This window comes from Elephantulus edwardii, unplaced genomic scaffold, assembly GCF_000299155.1.
Source record: "Elephantulus edwardii isolate Elephantulus edwardi_28Jun2011 unplaced genomic scaffold, EleEdw1.0 scaffold00161, whole genome shotgun sequence".
NCBI lineage: Eukaryota > Metazoa > Chordata > Mammalia > Macroscelidea > Macroscelididae > Elephantulus > Elephantulus edwardii.
In genome coordinates this window covers 3,678,317-3,706,002 of record NW_006399911.1, presented here as the reverse complement: position 1 = coordinate 3,706,002, position 27,686 = coordinate 3,678,317, and the positions used below count along the sequence as shown (strand labels likewise).

At 46.6% G+C, this 27,686-nt stretch overlaps 1 protein-coding gene across 1 annotated transcript in view; it reads right to left on the bottom strand.

Moving 5' to 3' along the window:
• The window catches only part of ALDH1L1 (aldehyde dehydrogenase 1 family, member L1), a 70,008-nt gene that overhangs the window by 33,796 nt on the left and 8,526 nt on the right, over nt 1-27,686 (bottom strand). The window contains exons 7-13 of the mRNA XM_006895164.1: nt 24,378-24,503; nt 21,174-21,265; nt 12,514-12,661; nt 10,742-10,861; nt 9,433-9,560; nt 6,281-6,431; nt 5,130-5,200 (exon numbers count right to left, since the gene is read on the bottom strand). Of these exons, the coding sequence (XP_006895226.1) occupies nt 5,130-5,200; nt 6,281-6,431; nt 9,433-9,560; nt 10,742-10,861; nt 12,514-12,661; nt 21,174-21,265; nt 24,378-24,503 (836 nt within the window). The remainder of the gene's footprint in view (nt 1-5,129; nt 5,201-6,280; nt 6,432-9,432; nt 9,561-10,741; nt 10,862-12,513; nt 12,662-21,173; nt 21,266-24,377; nt 24,504-27,686) is intronic.

The following is a 27,686-nucleotide window of genomic DNA, read 5'->3' as shown; positions in this document are numbered from 1 at the left end:
TTGCATAGGAAGAGATTGCTAATCTTTCTCCCATGGAGCAGCTGGTGGATTTGAACTGTCTGCTTCTGAGTTGGCTGCACAACTCCTTACCACTAAGTCACCTACCCTTTAAGAAATGAAGAAGGAACCCTGAGTAGTTTAAACACATGGCTGCTAACCTCATGGTCAGCAGTTTGAACTCACTAAGCACTCTATGGGAGGAAGATGAAGAAGTCTTCACAAAGGTTTACAGCCCAGTAATCCTTATGGGGCAATTCTACTCTGTCTTATTAGGTCATGGTGTGTTGGAATAGGCTCAACAGATGTGGGTAGTTATATAATAGGGGAATATTAGTAGCTAGAGAGAAGACCATGGCCTAGGTCAGGTGCATCTTAGTCTCTAGAATGACAGAGTTGCTCTTCAGCACTCTGGAGAGGTCCCTGACAGCTGACTTTTCTCAAAACAACTTGTCTTTTGATTTCCTGACTGCTGGTGCCAAGAGTGTTGATTGTGGATCCATGGAGGATGATATTGTTAGCAACCTCAATCTTTTCTCTATCTATCATGACGCTGCCAATTGAATTAGTAGTGAAGAGCTTTTTTTTTTTTTAATGTTGAGATGTAGTCTGGAGAGATGCAGATGTGCCTGATCCAGGCCATGGTCTTTTCAGTTGCTTGCTATGCATCTGAGAGCTGGACAATGACTAAGGATGATGGGAGAAGGATTGATGCCTTTGAGTTGTGGTGCTGGAGAAGAGTAATGAACATACCATGGCCTACCAAGAGGTCAAACTAATCTGTCCTAGAGAGGATAAAACCAGGGTGCTCCTTAGAGGCAAAGTTTTTTAACTCTATCCCATGTACTTTGGATATGTTGCCAGGAGGGACCAGTCCTTGGAGAAGAACATCATGCTTGGAAGGGTGGAGGGTCAGCACAGGAGAGGAAGACCCTGGATGAGATGGATTGACACAGTGACTGTGGCAATGAGATTAGGCATGTCAGAGACGACGAGGTTGGCTCAGGATAAGGCCAGGTTCAAAGCCATGACTCTTAGGGTCATTGTGAGTCATCGTCATTGTCGACTGGAGGCACATAACAACAACAAACAATAACATTAGTAGCTATCTGTGGGATTCTTTGGATAGTTAAATGAGATAATCTTCATGAAAGTACTTTATGGACTATAGTACTGCTTTCATCATCCTCATCATCATCATCTACTTCCCTAAAAGATAATGTCTTAGCTGTGCCCAGACAGTGGGAGGAGGATGACCCCACGGCAAGGAGGAATGCCTTGAGTCATCCCAGCCAGGTGGGAGAGGTTAGGTGCACAGGGAAAGTCACAGCCTAATCGTGTAGGCAGGAGGTGCAAGCCAGGGAGCAATGAAGAGCCACCAGAATGAGAAGCCACTGAAGAGTGTCCATTGACCACTCTGCAGCCCCACAGAGGACAGGATTGGTGGTCAGGAGCAGAGCCGAGCCTGCTGAAAGTGAAGGCTCTGATGTTCCCAGAGCAGTAGGGACGAGAGGGGTGGGCTTAAAGGGGCTCCAGAGAGGAAATGTTTTGGAGGAGTCCCACCCCTGCAGGGTAGTGGCTGAGCCACCTGGCATGGGGACTAGATCTTGTGTGAGACCCAGGGATGTAGGAATAAGCCCTAGTCAGGCCACCATGAGCATCTCTGTCATTGTCGTAAACTATTGAGTCAGAACCGACTCTTAGCTGACGCTCCAGTGGGTTTTCAGAGGCTGTAAATGACATGGTAAGAGACTGCCCTTCTTTCTCCTGTGAAGCAGTTGTTGAATTTGACTGTAGCTCAACTCCTTACCACTAAGCTGTGGTTCAGATGGTAGTGTGCTCAGCCACTGACAGAAGGCCGACAGTCAGAGGTGCCCAGAAGCTGGGTAACCTACTGAAGAATCAGCCATTGGAAACCCCCTGTAGCACGTCTACTCTGACACAGAGGGTCCTCCATGAGGCCGAGGCCCCCAGACCACACCTTCATTGTATTTGTTTATTTGGCTGTTCCAAGAGAACTGCTCTTATTACTCATTCACTTCTCTGCTGAGTCTGCTCTCAGGGCCTCGTCTAGATCAGAAACCTCTTCACTCTGCTTCACGGAGAGATCGGCCAGGAAAGAGACTAAAACCGGCTTGTTCTGTCCTGGCCAGCCATGAGTGGTCTGGCGGCCAAGAGCTCAGGTGTGGGGATCCTCAGCTCTGGGCAAGATTGATGCTGCCTGGTGCTTTCACAGGAGGGAAAGCATTGGGAAAGGGCAATGGAGGACACCAGTACAGTCTCCGGCTGGGAGAGTGGAGCTCAGAGGTGATAGAGTGCCTCCCGTGAGTCCCTGTGTCATACCTGTGTCCTCCTGCCCTGTGATGGGAGAAGACAGTGCACACTAGGGAGCCCTCACTCAGCCACTTGACACACACTTACGGGAATCTAGGTGCATGTGAGTTGTGTGCTAAGCAGGACGGTGCCTGGCCGCTTGGGTCACACAGAGGACAAAAGAATAGAGTTGAATGGAAAGTGCCCTGCTGGGAGCAGGGATGCAGCTTTGGTCCAGTGGGCAGCACAGGCTTTGGCAGAGGGGACATTACAAATGAGACTTCAAAGGCTAGTTGTCAGCTCTGCAGAGTTCTCTGGACGTCAGTGTGCTGAGGAGAGTTTATGTGCAGGAACTGAAGGACAGTGTGTCTAAGCAGTTAGTGAGCCCCCAGCAGGCCCGATCTGGGTGCCGCATAAGCCCAGGGCCGAGGTCTGTCACAGTGTCACAGGTGAGTGTCCTGGGAGGCACTGAGGTCTGCAGTCGGGGTCACTGTCAGAAAGATCTAGCCTCAGGCTTCTCCTTTCCGTCAGCAACTGCAGTCAGTCTGGTGTCACCACGTCCCCTGACCCACCTTCGCACAGCCTTCCTTAGTCCTCATACCTAAATGCACCAACCCCTCAAACAACCCCGGGAGAAGAGACTTCACCCTCATTTTGGAGATAAGGAAGCTGAGGGATAGAGAGGTTACCCACTGGCCTAAGGAAAGGATACGCTGTGAGTCACATGCCAGGACAGGAGTGACCCCTGCAGTGAGGAGGGAGGGCCTTGGGGCTGAGTGGAGACAAGGGCTTTCTGACTCTCAGCCAGCCTGCCAGGTGGTGAGGAACTGCCCTGACCCTCTACTTTGGGGTGAGCACTAGTCCGTGTAAGGTGCTTGGGATAAGGACAGACACCGTGTGTTAGGATGGGAGCAGGGTGGCCCGGCCTCACCTTTGACCACTAACCATGAGGTACTGGTCAGCGATACTGGTCCCTTGCCAGTATCTCACCAGTTTGATGGAGCTGCATGCTCCTGACAGGGACTTACCACTGCTCTGACTGGTGGCCCCAGGTGGGCCAGCATCTGTCCATTGTCCTGCAGCCTCTCAAGCCCGGGTGTGAGGGGAGGCTCTGAGTACATCATGCTAAGCAAGCTTCTCAACTGTTGGCATTTTGGACTGGCTGCATTTTTGTCATTAGAGGCTGTCGTGTTGCACGCTCTTTCAGTTATAACATTGAAACATGCCTCCAGATGTTGTCAGATGTCCCCAGAAGGAAGGTGGCCCCCGCTGAGAAGTCTGCTCCAGAGATAAAGCTGTTGGAGTTCATCCTGGCTTCTCCAGGAAGTGAAGGCTCCCCTTTGTCCACAGGCCACACTGCCTTGAGGAGGAACCTCCCAAACCAGCAGGCCTCCCCTTAAAGGCCTCCTTACTCATTCCTGACGCTATCTCATGTTACAGGTGTTACTTGAACACATCCTCCTTGTAAGCTACTCAGCATTACAGATACACAGGGGGTGCCTTTGACCACCATCCCCTGGAAGGTAAGATCCCTGTTGACCTCGTGTCAAGGCCTCATCCTGGCATTGTCCTCCCTCACCAGACCTTCTCCTCAGTGTTTGCCTGAAGGTGGCCATTGACAGAACAGGATGAGGACATCTGAAGTGGTCTCTTCACTCAGCAATTTCTCTGGAGGACACAGTGCCCCACCTCATTCTTTTGCCTGGATAACAGTGTGGACAGCAGCAAATTAAGGCACTGGGTGTTTCCGTTTGCTGCCCCAGGCCAGGGAAGTGGCAATGGCAGCTTTTGCTTCTGCCCATGTGCACACACGGCCACTACAGAGTTTCTGCTTTGTGGGGACATTCAGGACTGAGTGTTCCTGGAGGCATCTGGTCGCATGCTCACAAAGATGTGAAACATGCACTTCTCTGCCTTTGCCCCCCAGTTAGAACCAGTGACCTTTACATCTGATGGTGAAACAGGGTGGACCTTTCACAGTGAGTTCCTGTTCCATTTTCCTCTTCCTGGTAAGGGACATCTGCTCATCTCCTGATTGCTGTTTGCTTACTGCCTTTGCCTGTTTCTTTGCTGTTTTTCTTACTGGTTTCTAGGAGCTAGATGATAACACTTTTTAAAACGAATTTTTCTTTTAGTGTGCCTTCTCTCTAAGCCCTGAGACACCATGACCCAGAGCTATAGAAGACTACTGTGAGGATTAAATAAAGTTATAAAATAGCTAAAACAGGCCATGTGCTTTAGAAGTGAGAGCTATCTCTGGTTGCTTACTGGTAAGGGATTGTGCTGCAACCTCAAAGATACAGTTTGAATCCACCAGCTGCTCTGGGGGAGAAAGACAGGCAGTCTCCTGCGTGAATTACTGCCTCTGCAAATGCTCTGGAGGGACAGATGGGGTCGATTCAGACTCCATGGTACATGACAGCATGTAAGTTAGAGAGCTCTGGTGGCCTAAAGGATAAGAGACTGCACTGCCAACCCAACGGTAAGCAGTTCTAATCCACCAGGTGCTCCAAGGGAGAAAGAAGGGCAATCTCTTCCACGCCATTTACAGCCTCTGAAAATCTGCTGGAGGAGGATCAGGTTCTGACTCAATGGACCTTTGTTTTGAGAGCGTGTAAGTTCCCCAGAACAGAAACTTCTCTCTGTTTCATTCCCCTTTGTGCCTCTGAAGCACCTGTCAGTCAGTAACTGACAACTAAACAGCTGTTGGATAAACGTGCAGAAAGGAGGCTCTAGGGGTGCCAACCAGGGCGGTGTGGACCCCACGGGTGATGGGGGAAGAGCATGGGGCGCAGCTCCTGCCCACAGCAGTGACTCACCCAATAGGCTCCTTCTTGGTGAAAGTCAGGTTGCGATTGGGTCTGGCCTGATTGATTGGGATGGTGGAACCCTGGAAAAAGCACACAGGCATTTCTGGAGAGAGGCTACACTAGAGTCTCCTCCCTTTCTCTGGCGGGCAGCCAGCCAGCCCCCTTTGCTTGGGGCCCAGGGAGGAGCAGGGTCTTGTCTGTATCCTGACTCTATTCAGGTTGGAGGGAGGGAGGCCAGGTGAGCCCAGGTTAGGTATGAAGTGTGGAGATGGTGGAGTGTGCAGCCAGAGCATTGAAGGACCTGCTGGCCTTTGGGTCGGGGAGACGGATCCCTTAGACAGAAAGCAGGTCCTAGGGTAGAAAAGGCCTCTAGCTTTGGGAGGTGGGCAGAGACCAGCTTCACTTAGAAGTCTTGTTTAAAAAGACACATGAAGAAGCCATAAGGGCTGTGGGCAGCTTTTTGCCATGACACCCCACACCTCCTCAGTCTCTGGTGTGGGAGAAGTCTCCAGACCCCAGGTCTGAGGAGGACATAGTTGACCCTGGAGCGGTGGGTCTCCCTAAGTATCTGTAGAATAGAAAACCTTGAATTTTACCGCCCCTTGGATTAAGGATCCCACACCTTAATCCTGGAGACTGTGAACCTTAAGATGGTGAGAAGACAGGAGTGAGATTAATGTAATTGCACGAGCGCCGTTTACCAGCAGTTTTCTCCAGTTGGAGGTAGGAGAGGAAGTCAGCGAGAATCACACCTTTGACAGTGTGCTATTGCTGGCTTCAGATGGGTGCTGGGGGGAGACTGGAGAGAGAGAGAGAGAGCCCAGCTGGCAGCAAGGCAAGGGGGACTTCAGTCTTATAGCTACAAGGGCATTGGATGCTGTCAACACTGGAAGGAACCTGGATGCAAATCTCCTCTCAGATCCTCTAGATAAGAGCCGAGTGGCCACCACCTTCATCCTATCATGTGAGACCCCAGCACAGAGCCCACCAAGCCCACTTTGACCTATGACCTGCAGGATTTTGAGCTATTCAATGGGTGCTGTATTAAGCCCCAGAGAGTGGTGATTTGTATAGAAATATTAAGATATTGCCCTTTGGAGTCTCTCCTCTGGGATCCAGGCCTACAGTGCACCCCACGATGGGAAGAAATGAGGATCCACCTGGATCTTGTCACACCAGCCAGCAAAGTAGCGGAAGGTCTGGATGGACATGCCCACGTGGGTCTTGAGGGCCAGCGTGTAGACAGCGCCTGCATCCAGGGCCTCGATGGTAGCCAGCTCCTCCTGGTGCTCCTCCATGAGGTCCGCCAGCCTGAACAAGGGCAGAAGCAAGAGACAGACTGTGTGGCATCGCCTCACCCTCTCTCCAGGCCCGTCCTTCAAGGTGTCTGCTGCCCTGTGACCCCACCTGCTGCAGTCCAGCGTACTGGCCTTTCCCTCCTCTGTCCAATGCGCCAATCACACTTACTTCCCTCCTCTCCTCTCCTCTCCTCTCCTCTCCTCTCTCTTCCCCTCCTCCTTCCCTCAGCATTTGTGATCAGAGGGCTTTAGGCTACCTTTGAGATGATCTAGCAGAGTTGTCACTTGTTCTGCAACTGAAAGGCCTCAGCGATTGAGCCCAGAGGTTACTCTTCTCGTCTCTGGACAACTCGATCTAGGACAAAGCTCATCTCCCAAGGACCAGCCAAGCACACAGTTGAATCTTGGGCACATGCTCGAAGTTGTATCTCTAGATGTGATGAGGGAACCCTCCCTCAAGTAATGTTTCTAGGAAGTATCTAGCAGTAGTAGTAGTTGGAGGAACAGCCTCCTGTAACTGGACAGATGCTAAGGGAGAGCAAACATAGGTTGTCCACATTGGGACAGAGCATTCACTGACATCTGCTTGCCTTTCCAGGATGCACCCGGCTGGGTCATGCTTTCCTGGGCAGATTGTGACTCTAACACTATCGCTGCTGTGAACACTCGTCCTTGAGGGGCCGGACAGAAGGGAGAGGTGGGAAACTGTGGATCTAAGGGACCTCTCCATTGACATACAGGGAAACTAGGCATGGTGATGAGTCCATGGTCAAAGCCTCGTGTGTATTTCCTGCCATACACCCTTCTCCATATAGCAACCAGAGGGCACTGCCAGTTCCAATGCTGGCCTCACCTGCCCCATCAGGCCCTCCAGCAGCTGTCCAGTGCTCAGGTTGGATCACGATGGCAAAACACCATCTCATTTAAGAGAGTGCGCTATCAACCATGAAGACAAATTTACTTCATAGAACAGACCAAGTGCACATGATGTGGCTACGTTATAATCCAACTCCTAGGACACACAGAATAAGAATCTTCTCCAGCTGACACCAGTCTAGAGGCACAGAGGGGATCTGTGCTGGGTCACTTTCTATGCATCTAAAGGTTGGACAATGAATAAAGATGACAGAACAAGAAGCAATGCTTGGGGTTGTGGAGAAGAGTACCAAGTATCCCATGGATGGCCAAAAGAACAAATAGCTAGGTCCTGGAGAATGGGCAGCCAGAGTGCTCCCTGGAGGCAAGGAGGGGAAGCTTCATCTCACATATATTGAGCATGTTTTTAGGAGAGATGAGTCCCTGGAAAAGGACATCATACTTGGAAAAGTGGAGAGTCTGTGGAGCAGAGGAATACCCTTGATGAGTTGGATCAACCATAGCAATGAGTGTGAGCTTATCCTGGATGACAAAGAAGGCACAACATAGGACAGGGTTCAGACCTCTTGTTCATATGGTCACTATGAGTTGAACTCAGTTGGAAGAGCACCTGGTATAGGATGGAGGATTGTTCAGGACAGGCCTGGGCCGCTAGGGAGGTCTCCTCTGGGTCTGGAGACATTGGCCCAGTACAGGTGTCTCTGCAGCAGTGAAGGGGCGCCATTGTCATCAATGCCATCTCAGATGAGTAGTTATTACAACATAGTCCAGCAGATGGCAGTAGTGCATCTGAGGAAAGGATGCTTTTTCTCATCCAGTCATCCCTCAAGGCTGTCCCAAAGTCTACCTCCAAAAAGCATTACTCCAGGGCCTGCAGGTGCCCCAATCCTGCCTGCAGCGTGGCCAGCAGATCCAGAAGTCCTGGGGACGCTCTGCCATCGGTCAAATGTCTTCCTAAATTGATGTCTTCTCCATGGAGTCTTGACATAAACTTGAACTGCATATGGCAGGCTGGACGAGCCTGACCTCCAAGCTCTCTCCTGCCTCAGCCCGAGGACTTTTTCCTTGACAGGAAAATGTGCAGGTTCCTTTCTGGGTCTGCTGTTGTGGCTGCCCTGGGGCTCCTGCCTCTGGAGTAGAGAGAAGGCCACTGTGACTGCAGGACAGGGCCAGGCCTCCTCTGCCTAGGTGACAGACTTGCTCCGACTGGGTGGGTGACAGCCTGGCCCTAGCACTCCCTGCTCCCCAAATGTCAGATGAGAATTCCAGTCTCCAAAGGGAACACTAGTAGCCTAGTTAGTGGTAAGGAGCTGCGCTGCAATTTCAAAGGCATGTTGTTCGAGGCTACCAGCTGCTCCAAGAGAGAAGGATAGGCAATCTCCTCCCATGCCATTAACTGCCTCTGAAAACCGACTGGAGGGTCAGCTATGGGTTGGTTCCAACTCAACGGTTCACAACAGCAAAGTGCTCACTGTGCTTTCCAGAAACAGTGATTGGTTCCTCCAGCCATCTCTCTTTTTTCTTTTAGACATCTACCTCCATGGACAGCTGCTTCTTCCCTCACTGAGGAGACCTTAGGTTTAGGGGAACAGCACCCCTCTTCTGAGCCCCTCCTCCCTGGTGAGCCTCAGTTAGAGCAATCCTACTTCCTTCCCTGTCAAACTCGACCTATGGAAGACAGACCCTATCGAAAGGAAAAAGGAAGAAGGAAAAGGCAAATGTGAGACCAGGAGCTCTGGCAAACCTGGTTTCTACTCCTATGAGACAATTCCATTTGATCAGTCACAAACAAGACAGCAGGAGGCAGGCAGAGGACTTCCTGAGGGGCTTGTGGATCCTGATCCCTGCCTCATTGCCTTTTGTAGACAGGAGATTCTTGGCCCCTTGTCCTAGGTTAAATGGCTCTGTCTTGCTTGGATCGTTGCAGGATCTGTAGTGACTGTCCACCCTTGGTTTGCACCTCCTTCTGCTTTCACTCAAGCTGGGCCTTCTGCTGGAGCACCCCTTCCCCCATCTGACCTCCCATCTTGAGTCACTCTCCTTAGCTGGAGTGGGGCAGCTCTGGGCCTCCCTGACCCTCTCAGTCATCACAACACATGAAGGTGAGAACAGCTGACAGAGAAGTGGTGGGTTCTGACCTGGACAGAAGCCGTCCCCGATCCCGAGGGTTGATCTTTCCCCACAGCCCGTTCTCGAAGGCGTCCTTTGCAGCAGCCACTGCCTTGTCAACATCAGCACTCTGGGCCAGGGACACCTGGCAGATGACCTGTGAGGGAGCAGACAGTGACAGCCTCCGCTCTCGACACCTGGGCCATCATGAGCAGACCAATGACAGGGAGCAGAGATGGCCTTGTCAACAGTGGGGTCTTAGGGAAAAAAAATTTGTGTTTCTGTTGGATGTGACCTTCACATTTTCAGTGAGGTAGCCCAAGCAGGCACAAAAGGCAATGAGAAGACTCAGCAGCTTTTGATGTTATTAAAACTGACAGTGGAACTCATTTTCTCCTAAAGCAGACTAATGATTTAAGGCCAGGGTGCTCGCTCCATGCATCCCCTCCCCACTCCCTCTCTTCCCTGTGAGCATGGCACCCACAGGTGTTGTCACACGGACCAGAGGGAGGTTGGGACTCAGATTCTGTATCACCTTCCCCTTCCTGCTGGTGGTGGTCAGGGAGGCTGTTCCTCCCTCCAGAGGTCCCAGCCTGCACCGGGGGCAGCCTTCAGCACAGGCTACTGTCCCTGGGGCCTGGTGGTAACTTCAGCGGCATAGAGGTAACAACAGCTCCCTGGGGTCTCGGTACAGAGAGTACCACACCATCCTGGCTTGTTCCCTTAGATACTTTTCAACACTTTGTAAGTAGTGCTTTCACTACTTTGCCCTCAAACTACCTCCTTGGAGTGTGCTGTCTATTTTCTGCAGAGACCCTGACAGGCTAGGATGCAGCAACATTAGTACGCATCTTTGAGTACTTTCATTTCCTGAAATTTCATCTCACATGGCATGTGCATGAACACGAATGTGTGTGTACTGGGTCATGATGTCAAATACTCAGCCCACTCAAGAAAATTTCAAAGACACTGGAATTCAAGGAAAGAATTCTGCTGGTGGACGGGCTCACGCTGGTTATTGTGAAGTATGAGATTTTGTCTGTCTGTGTGTGTTGGGGGAGCGACCTTCATTTCTTCCATTAGGGATTTATAGTTTGTTCCCAGTCTCTGAAACAGGCTCAAAATCCTCTCCTATTCTCTGATTCTTTATCTTTATCATCACCCTCAGACACTCCTATAGGAAGTGTGGAAGTGAGGTCAGGGTCCAGGGGAGACAGGAGACTGAATGACATTTGCTGAGGACACTATTGAGATAATGACAGAGGGTGCCAGGTCCAAGTCTCATTGGAGGCGTTGGTGGTGTGGGGGAGATTGGGGGAGGAGAGGCCGAGGACTCACGCTTCCATCCGTAGGGTTGATGGTGTCAAAGGTCTCATTACCCTCAGCGTCCACAAACTTCCCCCCAATGAAGAGCTGGTGGGGCATTCGGAGGGTCAGCTTATTCACTGACTTTTCCACCTGGAAAAAAGAACTCTTCACAATTTGGTCTTGGTGATGAGCACAAAGCTCACAGTAATGACATAGGAAGTATACACAAGCGCGCATACATAGGCCTGCATTTAAACACAGAGCAAGAACACATCTAGACTGACTGACACACACACACACACACACACACACACACACACACACACACACACACACTCTCTCTCTCTCTCTTTCACACACATACACACACACACACACACACGACAGAAACTCAGAAACAGAGACAGAGTGAGTCATGGCAGCTACAGCAATCAGCCTCCTCAAGGGCTCTTTTGTAAATCCAGGGCTCTGTAGCCCCCTTGGCCTGGGGAGGTGCTGAAAGTCAATGGGTCAATGGGGTAAATGGTAACAAGCAATTTGAGGAGCCAGTACTGACTGAATGATACCTCGGCTGTGCAGCTCACTAGCTGTGCAACCTGAGACGGGGTTTGTGTCCCTTCACAGGGCACAGTGGGCGCATTGCATTAATATCTACAAAGTGACAGTGCAGGGCATACACGAGGACCAGGCAAATGTCATTTAGATGAAGAGGTCCCATCTGGTCTGCATCACTCTCTTTGCTTTACCAGGAACAAGAAGTAAGGTTGGTTTTACCCAAACAAATCCATGCTGAAGGGCAGAACCTCCGGGAAGCTATTATCCCTCCTGAAATCTGTTCTTTGATCTTTTATGGAAGTTCCAAGGTCAATCTAATCTCTGCTTTGACCACATGTATTTCTCCATGAGTTTTTGCTCCCAGTTACCTCCAAGCCAACTATCTCAAAATCAATGCTCATGGGAATTGGTAGCCAACAAAGATACTTCAAGACACTTTTCTAAGAGTATCTTTATATAACAGATTTGTGATTAATTTGTTGCACTGCTATATATGCAAGTTGAATGTATAGGGTCATTCATTTTCCTTGCCAAACATTCAAAGCCTCTTTTCATTATCCTGGTCTCATGACTATGGAGGTCTCATGGCATAGCTTGTAGTGTGTTGTGTTGCTAACCACAGAACTGTGTATCTCTGGTGTTTTTAATCACCAGTGGCTCCATGGGAGAAGGTGGATGGTCTCCTCACATAAAGATTTACTGCCTTGCAAACCCGATGAAGGGTTGCTATGAGCCAGGTTCAACTCAGTGGCAGTGTGTCAGTCACATACACTGATCATGAGACACTAATTCTTTTTTTTTTTTCCTTTTCTTCTCCCTTCCTCTTTTTAAACAGTCCCTCCGTAAGGACTATCCACTTAGCTTTGTATCCAAAGACGAAATTTGTAGGGGAAAGGAGTTAGCCTTCATTACAGACTGGTTAATTTCAGGGTCGAAAATATGGAACGCTTCATGAATTTGCATGTTATCCTTGCGCAGGGGCCATGCTAATCTTCTCTGTATCGTTCCAATTTTAGTATATGTGCTGCCAAAGCGAGCATGAGACACTAATTCTTTAGTTTGCCTGTCTCTCTTGATGTCCTCAGGTTACCCTGTGTTCAGGGAGAGCTGGGAACATAGGAGTCACTTCATAGGGTTGTGGCTTTTTGGACATTCCATTTCTCCCATGTGCTACTGTGAATCCATTGATGGGAATGTCTGAGGGGTCCATAGGGTCACGTCCTTCAGGAAAGGAAACTGGGACTTACGTAATCAATGTCTTGTTCGTTGTTGTCCTCTTCCCCTCGCAACTTTCTCACTAACAACTGGATGAAGTCTCCAAAGCTGGTAGCCATGTAAACCTCTTCTGTTTCCAATTCTAGGCCATCACAGAGTTCCTTCACTTCCTCCACCAGCCTGGATGAAAAAGAGAGGACGGAGATAGAGCCTCAGTAGACTTTGTGGCAAAAGAGAGGCACCAAAACATTTACCTTGTGAGATTTGCATCCTAGCATCACAAATCTAGAAGTTAACCTAGAATTGGTTAATCAAAAGAATTATTGTAAATATGTATACTGTTGGATTCTAATGGCCTGGATTTTGTTGTGGATTTTTACGACTATGTTTATGAGAGATATTGATCTACAGTTTTCTTTTTTTTTTATTTCTTAGCCTGTTTTTGGTATTAGGGTTATAATTGTTTCATAAAAATGACTCTAGGAACTTCCTTTTTCTATTTTTTTGAAATAATGTAAGTAGAATTAATGATAGTTTGCCTCTGAATGTTTGGTAGAATTCACCTGTGAATCTGTCTGGGCCAGGACTTTTTTTTTTTTTTAAGGGGAGAGCCTTTTTATGACTTGCTCAATTTCTTTTTTGATTTGTGATGGGTCTGTTCAAATGTTCTATTTCTATCTGTGTCAATTTGGGTAGGGTGTGGATTTCTAGGAATTTGTCCATTTCCTCTAGGTTTTCAAATTTGTCAGAATATTGTTGTTGTGTGTGGTGAAGTCAGAACAGACTCACAGTTGACCCTCCAGAGGGTTTTCATAGACAGTAATTAGCATGCAAGGAGATTGCCCGTTCTTCTTCCGTGGAGCAGCTGGTGGATTCAAACCATGTGCCTTGGAGATTGCAGTGCAGTTTCTTATCATTAGGTCACTAGAGCTTCCTTTGGGTAAGGTGTTAGTTTCTAGGAATTTGTCCATTTCCTCTATGTTTTTAAGTTTGTTGGAGTATGTTGTTGTTAAGTGCCATCGAGCCGTAGATGACTCAAAGTGACCCTATGAACGAAAGCCCACTTTTGTTGTTTCTCTAAATTTATAGAGTTTCCGGAGGTAAGCTATTTTGGAAGTGGATGTCACTCCTGCTTCCAAGCCTGTTTTAATCTGGGAGCGCCATCAAATACTCTCTACCCTGGGTAACCATTATCGCATTTGAAACATCAATGTGATAGTATTGGAGGAGTACTGTTGTTATTGTTATGTGTCATTAAGTTGCTTGAGACAACAGCCCTAACCCCTGCTCTAAGCTATGCCAATCTCACTGTCTCCAACACACCCACTCCCATTACCCCAGTCACTGAATCAATCCATCTCATAGAGGGTCTTCCTCTCCAGTGCTGTCCCTCCACCCTCCCAAGCATAATGTCCTTCTCCAAAGACTGGTCCCACTTTGCAACATATCCAAAGTATGTCAGACAAAGCTTCAGAATCCTTGCCTCCAAGGAGCAGCCTGGTTTAACTCTCTTTTGGATGAACCTGTTCATTTTCTTAGCTGTCCATGTTATATTCAATATTCTTCTCCAGCACCACAGCTCAAAGGCATCAATTCTCCTTCTATCATCCCTAGTCATTGTCCAGTTCTCTGATGCATAGCAAGTGATTGCAAAGACCATGGCCTGTATCAGGTGCACCTTAGTCTCCAGAGTGACATCATTGGTCTTTAGTACTTTGGAGAGATCTCAAACATCAGACTTCCATATCAATACATCTTTTAATTTCCTGGATGCTGGTGCCATACGTGTTGATTGTGGAGCCAAGTAAACTAAAGCTGCTAACAATCTCAATCTCTTCACCATTCATCCTGATGCTGCTAATTGGTCCAGTGGTGAGAATCTTTGTCTTCTTGATATTGAACCTCAATCCATATTGAAGGCTGCAGTTCTTAACCTTCTGCAGCAAACAGTTTAGGTTCTATAGCTTTTCATAATAATCCCATAATAAAATTTTAATTCCAGCTTGTTCTGTTGTGCTGTCGCTTCTTTCATTTCTTACTCTTATTATTCGTATCCTCTTTTGGGTTAAGTTTGCCAATGGTCTGTTTATTTTATTGACTCTTTTGAGGAGCCAACTCCTGGTCTTAGTGATGGTTTCAATTGTTTTCCTGTTTCCTATTCCACTGATTTCAACTCTTATTCCAATAATTTCCTTTTTCACAGAGGCAGTGGAATTACCATTAGGTTTTAAACTCTCAAAATTTAACACTTAGAAAATTAACAACCAATCAAAAACATGTAAAAAATTTACCAAAGAGGAAACAGGTACAGCAAATAAGCTGTGACATATTAAAAGATGTTCAACCTATTTCTCATTGTTGTTGCATACCATTGAGGTGAAACTGACCCATAACTGGCCCTCCCATGGGTTTTCAGAGGCAGTAAATCACACAGAAAGAGGTTGCCCATCTTTCTCCCACAGAGCAGTTGATGGATAAGAATTAAGTGTTCTCAGTGGCCTTGTTCATAAAAGCTACAGACTAAAAACATCCTCAATGTACATCAACAGGTGAATGAATAAGGAAATTGTGGTCTTTCCTTATAATGAGGGAACTTTGGTGGCCTGTTGTGGTGGTGTACTGTTGAACCCATAGCTGACCCGCCAGCAGGTTTTCAGAGGCAACAAATCACACAGGAGGAGATTTCCAATCTTTCTTCCACGGACCCACTAGTGTATTTGAATAGGCTACCTCTGACTTGCCAGTGAAATTCCTTACCATTAGGCCTCCAGACTTGTCTGGCATCTGGAATCCGGTCACTTCTCCAAGCTGATATAAAATGCTTTCCCTATGTGAATCTGGGATTTTGGCAAAAAGAAAATACTTAACCACTGTTGTTCAGTGCCATCAACTACAACTCATATTAACCCTCTGAGTAACAGATCTGAAACTTGCCCTTTTTTGTATCTCTTCATGATCTCCAAATGCTCGAACCCATTGTTAAAATCATTGTGTCAATTCATTTCATTGCGAATTTTCCTCTTTTTTGCTGTCTCCTTTCTCAGAATGATGTCTCCCCAGCAGGATGTCTAAGGACTGACCTCTCCTGATGGCAAGTTCAAAAAATGTGAGGTGGAGTTCCCCACCCTCGCCTTTAAGGAGCTCTCTGGGGGTCCTTCCTTTGAGACAGACTTGTTCGATCTTTTGGTAGTCTGTGAGATAGTCAGTACTCTTCTTCAGCACCACAATTCAAAGGCACCAATTCTTTGGTCTTCTTTATTCATTGTTCAACTTTTGCATGCATTTGAAGCAAATGACTGTGTCTTGTGTCAGGCACATTGTAGTCTTTAAACTGATATCCTTACTCTTTAACACCCAAAAGAGGTCCTTGACAGCAGGTTTCCCCAATACAACACATATTTTAATTTCTTGACTGCTGTTCTCATGGATGATGAATGTGGGTCCAAGTAAAATGAAATCAGATAACTCCAATCTAATTTCCGCTGATCAGGATGTTGTCAATTGGTCCAGTGGCAAAGATTTTTGTTGTCTTGATATTGAGGTGCAATACATTTGAAAAGCTGTAGGCTTTGATCTTCTTTTATCATTTATTGATACAAACAAGTACATATGTATACGTGGGTTAGTGTACTCAAAATTCAAACTCACTTCCACTGACTTGATTCCAACTCATAGGGACCTCAGGTTGTCAAGTCGGCAACTCTTAAGGGCCACAGACTGCTTGTCTCATGGGGCCATTGGTGAATTTGGGATTGCAGTGCAGCTTCTTGCCACTAGGCCACCAGAGCTCCCTTCGATTGGTGAATTTGAACTGCTTCAGACATGTGGCCTTTGGTCTAGAAGCGCAGTGTGCTTTGGAGTAGGACATCAGAGCTCCTTTAGCCATGAGGCCCTAGAACAAATGACACTCGATTAGCAATGAGAACGCCTACATTCAGATCGTGGTTTTAAAGCCCTTCTTCCAATAAAAGGAACCAGGACTTGAAGACATGACCGGTTGTAGAGATGGGTCAAGAAAAAGACGGATGTGACTATAGAATATTGCAATTTCAGAAAAGTATGTGAAGTGTTCAAAACCAAATTGCAATGATGAGGTGCATTTCAGGGACATATGAGCCAACTGAAAGAGTGGCCAAAGTTGGGACATTTGAGCAATAAAATAATATAGTATGAATAAAAGAAATGTACACGAATCAGTAATATCTCTGGATGAGATGGATTGACCCAGTGACTGGGGTGATGGGGTAGTTGTGCCAGAGACAGTGAGACTGGCTCAGGATGGAGCACAATTCAGAGCTATTGTCCACAGGGTCCTATGAGTCACAGGTGATTCAATGGCACATAACAATAACAAGTACAGAGGACAGACAAGTGTCATGTGCAGAATTCCAAATAATTTTGTAGATATATTACCTAAAAGGAGCAGAGCATAACTCTCCACTCCTTGAATATAGGCAACACACTGTGACTTTCTTTTAAAGCATCCAGCATGGATAAAAGAAAGTAACTTTACAGTGAAGAAGCTTTGCAAATCAAGAAGGGGTTAGGATCAACATCAGCAGTACAAAGTTATATTGGGAGACTGAATCCTTAACATGTTGACGAGAATAGCACTTTCATGCTGATCTTCCTCTTCAAAGCATACTATGACAGACTAATTGTGAAAAAAAGAAATCAGATACATTACAATGGAAACATTCCGGAAAGTAAAGATTTTCTGGTTCTTTATGATGATGACTGTTTGGTGCCATTTTATCCTGCTTTTTTGAGTGGTTTGCTGTCATCTGTTGTCCCCAAGACATTGTGATATTATCTTTGTATGACTCTGCTTTGATATATCTAGTTAGGCCATGTAAGTGCACCGCTCGCTAATGGTTGGTTTTCCACTGCTGCCATGTGGTGGGTATGGTAGTGGATGGAGATGTGTGTGTGCACGCAGTTCTTTGCTCACCGTGCAGAGGAGATGAGGGCGGACTTGACTGTGCCGGCTGCAATCTTTTGTTGATCAGGTGGAGCAGTGACCGTTTCTGCTCTTGCTTGATAGGTGAGGCTACAGGAGGTGTGTGTGTGGCTGGAAATGATTTCTGACTCTCTTGTTGTTCAGCTGTGGGTGCCACTGTGGTCTGAGTCCTGAGCAAGCAAGACTGTAGTTCAAAATGGTTGTATAGGCTTTTGATGATGTCCCCCCCCTTCCATTCTTCTTATTCTGTGTTTTAATTCCATCTCTTCCTTTAGCTGGTGCTTAATTTACTTCTGTATTTTTTCCTTTTTGACTCAGGGTTGCAGAATTATCCTCTTTATCTGCTATCTTTGCTTTCTGGTATCTCGGTTAAAGAGGCTTTTGGCTCATATTTGCCTCCTCCAGGATCTCACTTGCAAGTCCTCTTCTTATCTCTTCCTACAGGTTTTGGTAGTATGAAGGTAAGACTTTGTGGTCACAAAGAGCAGATTTTACACGTTCTATGTAATCAAACAATCTCAATATCTTTCTCTAATCCAAACCTATGCATTTCTTTTCTAAGTAAGCCTCCCCCTTCCATAGTTCTCAGCTTGATGAGGACACAGAAGTATAGATGCCGGTAAAGCATGTTTCTAGAAAAAATTTTCTTTTACACAACATCAGCAGCAAACCTCCTTGCTTATTTTGCTCATGTATGCCTTCTTGAAATACAAAAAAATCACTGGGTTCTCACACTGGCTTGGCCTTCCCAGCACTTGTTCATTGCTACTAGAAATAGTATTCACAGATTCTAAGGGACCAACTTTCTCTTAGAAAGAAGACCCAGCTGAGATTATTGACACAGTAACTGGGGCAATGGGGGTAGGTGTGTTGGAGTCAGTGGATGGGGCAGGCTTCAGAGCTGTTGTACACAGGGTCACCATAAGCCGCAGGCAACTCGATGGTACATAAAAACAACAACAACAACAACTTTATCTCTTTCCAAAGGTGTGAACTGATTATAGGTGACTCAACCGTGGATGCCCAAGTTTGGAGCCAATCAGAGAATGGTGTGGTCACAGTGATTGATTCTTACTGGGATACATGGTTTTATCAGAGGCAATGAAAGACCACTCTAAGATTAAAATGGAAACTTACAAGCAAAGCAAACCCCTTGTTTCACTGGGCATATGGAAAAGATGAGAAATCGCACTGGTATTCTTGTGCAGCTGCTGTCATTATGAAGAGAGACCCTGACCAGAAATAGATTACCCAGAGGCGAGAGTGGAGAAGAAGGGAGCTAATGATGTAATCTGAGTCCTAAGAATAGTCAGCAATCAATGACTGATTGATTGCCTAGGCAAAAATATTTTAGCATACTTACTTGCCTTTATACAAATTAGAACTAATGACTGGTAAGTGCCAATGTGTGTGAAGTTCAAGAATAGGGAGCAAATAGTGTAGAAAACCATTATTGTAGAATGACTATGAGGATCCAATGAGGTTGGGTGGAAGCAGAGGAGTGAGGATGGGGGTGGTTATTATACGGTTTTACACTTTGATGGGTGGGGGTGTGTAAAGGGAATGGGAAAGATCTGGTGTGAAAAACAGTGTATTAAACTTTGTAAATAAACTTTTTAAGTGTGATTGTTGTTGTTAGGTGCCATTGAGTTGTAGACAACTCATAGCAAGCCCATGAATGAAAGACCTGAACACTTGTATAACTTTCGTTGTTTCTCCACATTCTTAGAGTTTCCAGAGGCAAGCCATTTTGGAAGCGGATGCCACTCCTGCTTCCACGCTTGTTTTAATTGGGAAGTGCCACCAAGCGCTGTCCACCATGGATAACCATTATCGCATTTGACTTATCAGTGTCACAGTGTTTAGCATCACAGCAACCATGAGTTACCTCTGTACAGCAAATGGACAGACCAGTGCTATACTAGTTAGAAGAATGTTTGACCAAAAACAACTACCACCAAGCCTGAGGGTCCCGGATTAAAATCACCCACCTTTGGCTTGGTAGGCCAACAGAGCTCTCTTTATGTTGTAGTTGTTAAGTGCTGTCGAGTCCAACTTTGTAAACATATATTTAAAAAAAAAAAGAATAGGGAAAATGGGTTGATCCATGGTAATGGTTTTTCCTTGGAGTACGGGAGAATTGGCTGGAAAAAGGTCAGAAGAAAAACTTCCTAGGCGATATTTGATTGAAGTGTGGATTGTTCATACATGTATTTTGATAATGTTTATAACCCTGATCAATTTAAATCTCCAAAGTGCACTGTACAGAAACTAAACGTTGATTCTAGATATGCTGGGATCAACATTCTGTCCTCTCTTTTCTCCCACCCTCCAACATCTCAGTGTTGCCACTTTTGAGGTTAGAGGCATGTGTTCACCCTCTCCCTGCTCTTCTGACATGTATCTGCCTTTATTGGAGGTTTTAGGGATTGTGGCAATTTTAAAATATAGCCAGAAATTCTATGATACTCCTCTATAGACAAGCTGAGGTCTAAGATTCTACCCTTGAATCTAGGCAGGCTGATGGCTGCTGTCAAGTATCATTGGAGGGATGAAGTGTGATGGCCCAAGGTTGGCACAGCAACATCTTCCTTAGATGATGCCACACCCACCAGTTCTCAGGGTCCCAGGTCTTGTGGTATCATGTTCCTCAGAGACCCTGTAGATAGCCCAACTCAGTGTCAAGGCCTGGGTTGAAGAGGTCACACTGAATGCAGACATTCCTGCCCTGCTAGGTCCGGTCTAAGTCTTCTCGGCTTAGGCTTGCCACAGGTGAAACAGGAAAGTCACCCTGTTGGGCTGCACCGACACTTCTACAAGAAAAGCATGGTGACTTGCCTTATGCCACTTGATTCTGCAGTGACTGGAACAGTATACAGGACTGTATGGAAGGTGGCAAGCATCCTTTAAAAGTGGCTAATTCTGGGACAAACTAAGTTAGAGCTGAGTTAAGCTAAGTTAGTTATCTCTGTTTTCTGTTGTTGTAGACCATTGTGTTGGAACTGGACCCACAGCTGACCCTCCAGTGGGTTTTTGGAGTCAATGAAATGCATGGGAGGAGACTGCCCATCTTTCTTCTGCAGAGCAGCTGGTGGATTTGAACCACATCCTTTGGGTTGGAAGCACAGCTCCTTAACACTAGGCCACCAGAGCTCCTGATTTTCAACTAACTGGTGGCCTAGTGATAAGAAACTGTTCCAATCCCAAAGGCACATGGTTTGAATCCACCAGCTGCTGTGTGGAAGAAGGATGAGCAATTTACTCTTGGGTGATTTACTGCCTCTGAAAACCTGCTGGGAAGTGAGCTATGGGTTGGTTGCAACTCAACAACAAACAACAGCAACCATAACATATATTTTTCCCCTTCTTTCTGGTTCTGGTGTCAGTGTTTTGGACCAACTTGATGGTTTTGACTGACTCCTCTCCTTTTTTGCTTTTGTAGTATGATTTATTATCGAAATATTTACGAGCATAGTGTTGTCTGTGGGCACTCCCCTCACCTTGTACATTCACTTTCCCTTCTCGGAGGGTGGGAAGAATTCATACCCGTCCAGGCAGCTGTCTCTGGTTAGAGCACTGTTCATTTTCATGTATGTAAGTTTTCCCCCCAAAACAATACATGGATGCCTTTCAGCTTGACTCTGGGTCAGTTTGTCTTTCCATAAACACTTATACTAAGTGATTTCCCCCTAGGTTTGAAGCCAAACAAAGACCATCTGCTGCTGATCTTACCTTACAATATCCACAGAGGCAGCCCCCGACTTGAAGAAATCAGTGGAGTCTTCAACCTTCAAGATATTAGGGAGGATCTTCTTCCAGATACTCTGAAAAACAAGGTCATGTGAGGATGAGGCTCCTTATAAGGGGGGCAGGACCACAGTAGGCAACACCAGACATCAGTCATTCCATGGCCCGGAAGAGATGTGGACCTCTTCTGTCCTCTCTGTAACACGGCTGCCCCCTACGAAGGTCTCAGGTCCCTCCTCAAGCAAGTGGATCAGCCAAGGCCTCTGACCCAGGAGCTGCTGTCCTCACATGCAAGTCCTTTAAGATTCCAGCCTCTCTGAGATCATTAGTCAATGTCCCCACAGAGTCCCAGGGCCAGTGGAAGGATGACCACCCCGAGCAAAGAGCATGACCGGGACCGGGACCCAATCACCATGCACTGATCCCACACCCAAAGTTTTTTCTTAGTGGCCTGAGTCCGACATTGGCACTTGGTCATATAACAAGGAAGGGAGGACACAGCGTGGTGGGATGTGTATGCTTCTGAGTGAAGTGCATGAGCAACATGGAGGTTAGTGGTGGCTGGAGACAGGGAAAGGCCTTGCTGATACCTGGGTACTAAATTCTTTTTGAACAAGGCAAGTCATCTGCCCTCCCTGTGACTGCAGAGACCCTGTGGGCTAGGAGAGATGATAGAAAGAGACATAGAAGAGACGTAGAAAGGACAGTAAAATGCACATGGTTGCACCCTGTCACCCTTGCTTCTGCCACAGCACTCTGGTCCTGTTGATGGACCTGGCTTCTACAGCTCTGCTTGCCCTTCTGTTCGGTTAAGGCCATTCAGCAGGTCAGAGGTGAACAGCTGTCCTCTGGATAGGCTCTAGTCTGGGTTTGTCAAGAAAGGAGCCTGTAAGCTTCCAAGAGCCAGGAGTGCCATACCTGCGTCCTTTCTGGCTATGGTCCAGGCAATGGGAATTCTGACCGTGTTTTTGCCACCAAGTTGGAGAAGATGCTTGGTTGAAGTGTGTTACACAGCCGGTGTCTACAGTAGTTTTAGCTGATCTTCACCCTGGCTGCATTTTTCCTCTTTTGGGGAGGGGCCCAACATTTGCCAGTAGTTTTCACTGTGGCCCTCAGCAGTAGACGTCTGCCTGCCTCTCCTAGAAAGATTCCACAGAGCGCTGGGAGCAAGAACTGTCCCTCCACAGACCTTCCCAGTCCTGGGGTCAGTTACTGCTGCCTGAGTGCTGTCAGCCTGCATGTGGAAAGCCTGGGTGCCCAGTGGATGTATAAGGAGCCTCAGAGCTACAGCCCAGGAAGGTGTGAAGGGTGGACTTCTTTGTCAGATCTTCTCAGCTCATGGGGACACTTGGGGATGTCCATACAATGGACACAGATTGGCCCTCGCTGTGACTAATCCTGGGTCCTGTCTCACTCCCAGACCAGCTGACCACTCTTGCTGTTGCCCACGCCCCTCCTTTCCACTTGCCTCCAGACCACAGATTCTGAAACTACCCTGTCAGGCCTGGCCAGGAGGCGCCATAATCACAATCCTGACTGAGTGTGGGGCTCCCGAGGCTCAGCCGCAGTGCCCCCAACTCACCTAGGACTCCACTGACTCCTCCATGGATGGAAGGTGACAACATTCACTTTGCAGAATTGCTGTAATAACAACTATTACTGCTATTTCAGAGGTGCGCTGCATCGGTACACACTCTAGACGTATCTGCTTTTATATGATTATTAGAACCAATACCAACATTTACTAAATTTCCAAGAAGTGCTTAGAACATGAAACAAATCCTTTCCATATGAATCACCACAGTCAATATTCACAACATCCATTAAGGTGGGGTTTGCTTGACAGAGGAAGGACTCAGCTGTCGCTATCTCAAGGCAGCATATTTCAACCAGGTCCTTAAAAATTCCCTTCAGCTTTCAGCTCTGAAAACAGACATTCTCCTTTCATGTGAGTCCAGAGGAGCATCTCCCCAGCTGCCCTGTAACCTGTGGGCCAGGCACACGGTCGGTCAAAGCAGTGTCTCAGGAAACACATTTTGGAGGACTAGACTTTTTTGACAGACCTTCACGATGCTCAGTCTCCAAGGATGCTCTGGGCTTTCCAGTGCCTCTGGTCCAGTGCATACTCCTCCTGCCCCTCCTTTGCTGATCTTACTATGAGTGATCTAACCATAGTCACTAGCCCAGTCCACTGACCTGCCACCTCCCTCCAGCTTGCTCTGTTCCTAAGCACCTGCTCAAGAGCCTCCTTACAGCCTCCTCAGACCCAGAAAGGTCTTTCCTCATGAGAGTCTCAGCTTTCACTGTTCCTGATCCTCCTTCTGCTCCACTCGGGTCAATGTCCCCTCCTCAGAAAGGCTCCCTCTGACTATTCTTTCTGAGGTTGTCTCCCAGTCTCAGGCCACTTCTCTCTTCTCAGCCTTAATCTATTTGGGCAATTCCTTGCATCCTTTCCCCAGGAGATGGTAAACGCCATTGGACCAACGGAGCACTCATCTTAGTCCTGGAGTTCAGTTTAGTGCTTGGAACCTAGTAGGGTTCAATAATTTTTAAAAGTGAGTAAGTGAATGAATGATGAAATCAATGAGTGGATGAAAATATTAAAAAAGATATCCACCAGGAGGAAGACTATGTCCAAGAGGGAGCAGGGAGGGCTTAGAATGAGTGCTGGGAAGTGAATGTTGCCCAATTTTAAGTTGAGAAGACTGTGCCTCAGAGGGAAGCCTTCTCTCTGGCTTCACCCTAGGGCAATGTTAGATGGGAAGCCAGTCTGCATGATCATGAAGCCTCTGCTCTTCAAAGTCCGTGACGCTTCCCATCAGGCAGCTTTTTGGGAAGGTCTCATCACAGAAGCACGGTGCTCGGTACCAAACTCTTCCAGTTGTTCCAGAAGCTTCTATTTCATTTGCCCATTATTGACAATGAGGCCCCAGAAATATCCTATCCAGTTTGTTAAATCCTGGAAGGTGGATGGGTAGGGGGGACGGGGAGGAAGTCTGAGGGGTCAAGGGTGGAGGGCCCAGGAAAGAGAAGGCTCCAAGACAGAAAAGCATTTCTAAACCTAACGGTGTGCCTGACACACTGCAGGAATCCCCAGAGGGTGTGCAGGAAGACTCCAGGAAGTGCCATGCACGAGCCTCTCATGCCTTGGCTGCCCAGCCACACAGCAGGCTTGCAGCCACTTCCTACCCTCACGGCCTCGGCAGTGACCCGCTCCTCCTCTGTGAGTTCAAGGACATCAGAAGCTTCTCCCCGGAAGAAGTGTGATGCTGGAATCATCTTGCCATTTTCTAACTGGATGTTCTTCACCAGCAGCTGCAGGGGGTGAAAAAAAATTCAACACAATTTAATAAGGCTTGTGTCAGGAAGGCCCTAGGCTGTGTTCCCCGTGTATTTAATCTATAATGCTCACGGCAAGTCAGGACCAAGGGGTCCTGACATTGATGAGGAAAGGAGCTCAGAGAGAACTCACTGTTCTAAGGGCACAAAGGAGCCCATGGAGAAGTAAAAATGTGTTTGTCGACATTTCCTTTTCACCCCACTCACCACCACCAGGCTCCTGCTCCTTGGAGGCAAGGATACTGAAGGTCTGTCTGACATACTTTGGACATGTTGCAAGGAGGGACCAGTCCTTGGAGAGGGATGTCATGCTTGGGAGGGTGGAGGGACAGCACAGGAGGGGAAGACCCTCTATGAGGTGGATTGATTCAGTGACTGGGGTAATCGGGATGGGTGTGTCAGAGACAATGAAATTGGCACAGGATAGAGCAGGGTTTAGGGCTGTTGTACATAGGGTCGCTATGAGTTGAAGCGACTCAATGGCACATAGCAACAAAAACAACAAAAACATGCCTATCTGTACACGAATATGTGTGTTGTTGCATACTGTTGAGTTGGAATTGACTTGTAGCAGATCCTTCAGTGGGTTTTCAGAGGCAGTAAATCATACAGAAGGATATTGCCCATCCTTTTACCACAGAGCAGCTGGTGGATTTGAACCATGTACCTTTGGGATTGCAGCACAACTTCTTAGTACTAGGCCACCATATGTATATAAATATGTGTATACGTGTGTGTATAGGCATGTTATTATTGCTGTTAGGTGCCACTGAGCTGAGTACAACTCATAGCAACCCAATGAACAACAGATCTGACCCTGTCCTATACTGCCATTCTCACAATCCTTGACACACTTGAGACTATTGCCACAGTCACTGTGTCAATACATCTGGTTGAGAATCTTATCTTTCCCTGACCCTCCACCTTTCCAAGAATGATGTCCTTTTTGAAGGAATAGCCTGTCCTAACAACATGTCCAAAGTATGTGAGATCAAGTGTCATCATGTTTGCCTCTAAAGAGCACTTTGGCTGCACCTTTCCCCAGACACAAGTATTTGTTCTTTGCCAGTTGATGGGATATTCAGCACTCTTTTCCTACACTGCAGTTCAAAGGCATCAATTATTCTTTTGCACCAAACCTTATTCATTATCTAGCTTCGAGATGTGTAACACATGATTGAAAAGTTCATGGCCTGAATCACGTGCACCTTAGTCCTCAAATTGATATCATTGTCAATAATCTCAATAATTTGGAAAGGTCCTTAACTACAAACTTTCTCAGTGTAATACACCTCCTGATCTCCTGACTGCTGCTACCAAGGGTTTTGATTGTGGAACCAAGATGAAGTTGACAGTTTCAAACTTTTCTCCGTTTATCATGATGTTGCTATTGGTCCAAGGGTGAGAGTTTTTGTTTTCTTGAGATTGAGATGCAATCCATATTGAAGGTTGTATTCTTTAATCTTATGCAACAAGTGCTTCAAGTCCTCCTCACTTGCAGCTAGAAAGGTTGTGTCATCTGCGTACTGAAGGTTGTTCAAGAGGCTTCCTCTGATCCTGATGACACATTCTTCTTCATAGAGTCCAGCTTCTCGAATAATTTGCTCATCACACAGATTGATTAGAGATATGGAGAAAGGATACAACACTCACACATACCTTTATTAATTTTAAACTACTGTTCCCTTGCTCTGTTCACACAATAATCTCTTGGTCTAGGTATAAGTTTTGCATGAACACAATTAAGTGCTCTGGGATTCCTATTCTTCTAAATGTTAGGTATAGTTTGTTATGATCCACACAGCCAAGTGTCGTTGCAGAATCTGTAAAGCACAAATAGACATTCTTCTGCTATTCTTTGCTTTCAGCTAGGATCCATCTGATATCAGCAGTGATATCCCTAGGGCCACAGCCTGTCCTAAATTTAGCTTGGATATCTGGCAGTTCTCTGTCTATAAACTGCTCTAGCCATTTCTAAATGATCTTCATAAGTATTTTGCTTACATGTAATACTAATGCTATTGTTTGATAATTTCCACATTTTGTTGGATCCTCTCTTGAGAATAAGAACAAATATGGATCTTTTCCAGTCAGTTGCCCAGGTAGCTGTCCTCCAAACTTCCAATATTGCCTGGTGAGCATATTCCAGGCTGCATCTGTTAGTTGAAATATGTCAATTGGTATCAAATCGATTCCTGGGGTCTTACTTATTGCCAATGTTTTCAGTGCATCATCTTATTTTGATGCATCTTGGCTCATTCAAGATTTTGCCTATAGCATCATTCAGTATTTCAACTCGATGCCTGAATTTGCTTTTCAGTTCTTTTAATTTGATAACTGCTGAGTGAGTTCTTCTCTTTTTATTTTCTAATTCCAGCTTTCTGTCCATTCCATTATAATACTTTGCTTTGTCTCCTTGAGATACTCTTTGAAATCTTTTGTTCAGCTCTTTAACTTCAGCATGCCTTCCCTTTGTTTTGGCTTTTTAACACTCTAGTGCCATTTTCAGAGTCTTTTCTGACATCTATTTTGATTTTTTCTTTCTCTTCTGTCTTTGTAAATATATATGTATCTGTATATATTTTAATCCTTGGCAGAGAAAGGAGAACATGGGAAATGTATTTACCCCCTTAATTATAATAATTTTGTCTATTGAACAAGTAATTCAAGTGTTATATTGGAAGCCAATCATAAGAACAAGTCCCCTAGTAGCCCGGCTCCCAGAAATCTCATGGAAACACCTGGCAACATCACAGATAGAGGTAGAAGGAGGAGCAGATGAACTTCTGGACAGTGACAATGCCCAGCAGTGACTCTGTAAGCACAGCACACATCACACAGAGTCTACCAAAAGAGAAGTCAGGTTCCCTGCCTGACCCAGGGTTCTGTTGCCTCTATACTGCTAGCTTTTCATGATGGTCTGGAACTTTCTGGGGGCTAAAGCCCCATCAGCTCCAACTGGAAATTCCCAAGAGATATTTCAGCCAAAGGTTTCTACTGAGGGTGCACTTTCCTTTGTACTGGTCACCTCCTTAGATGCCATAGCATATTGCAGTCAGTGTATTCAGGACCCTCACCAGGCTGGTGCACTCAGGCTCCTCTGTTTTGAGCACTGGCTGCTGGTAGCCCATACTGCATCTTCTCTGAAGCTCTCCATGA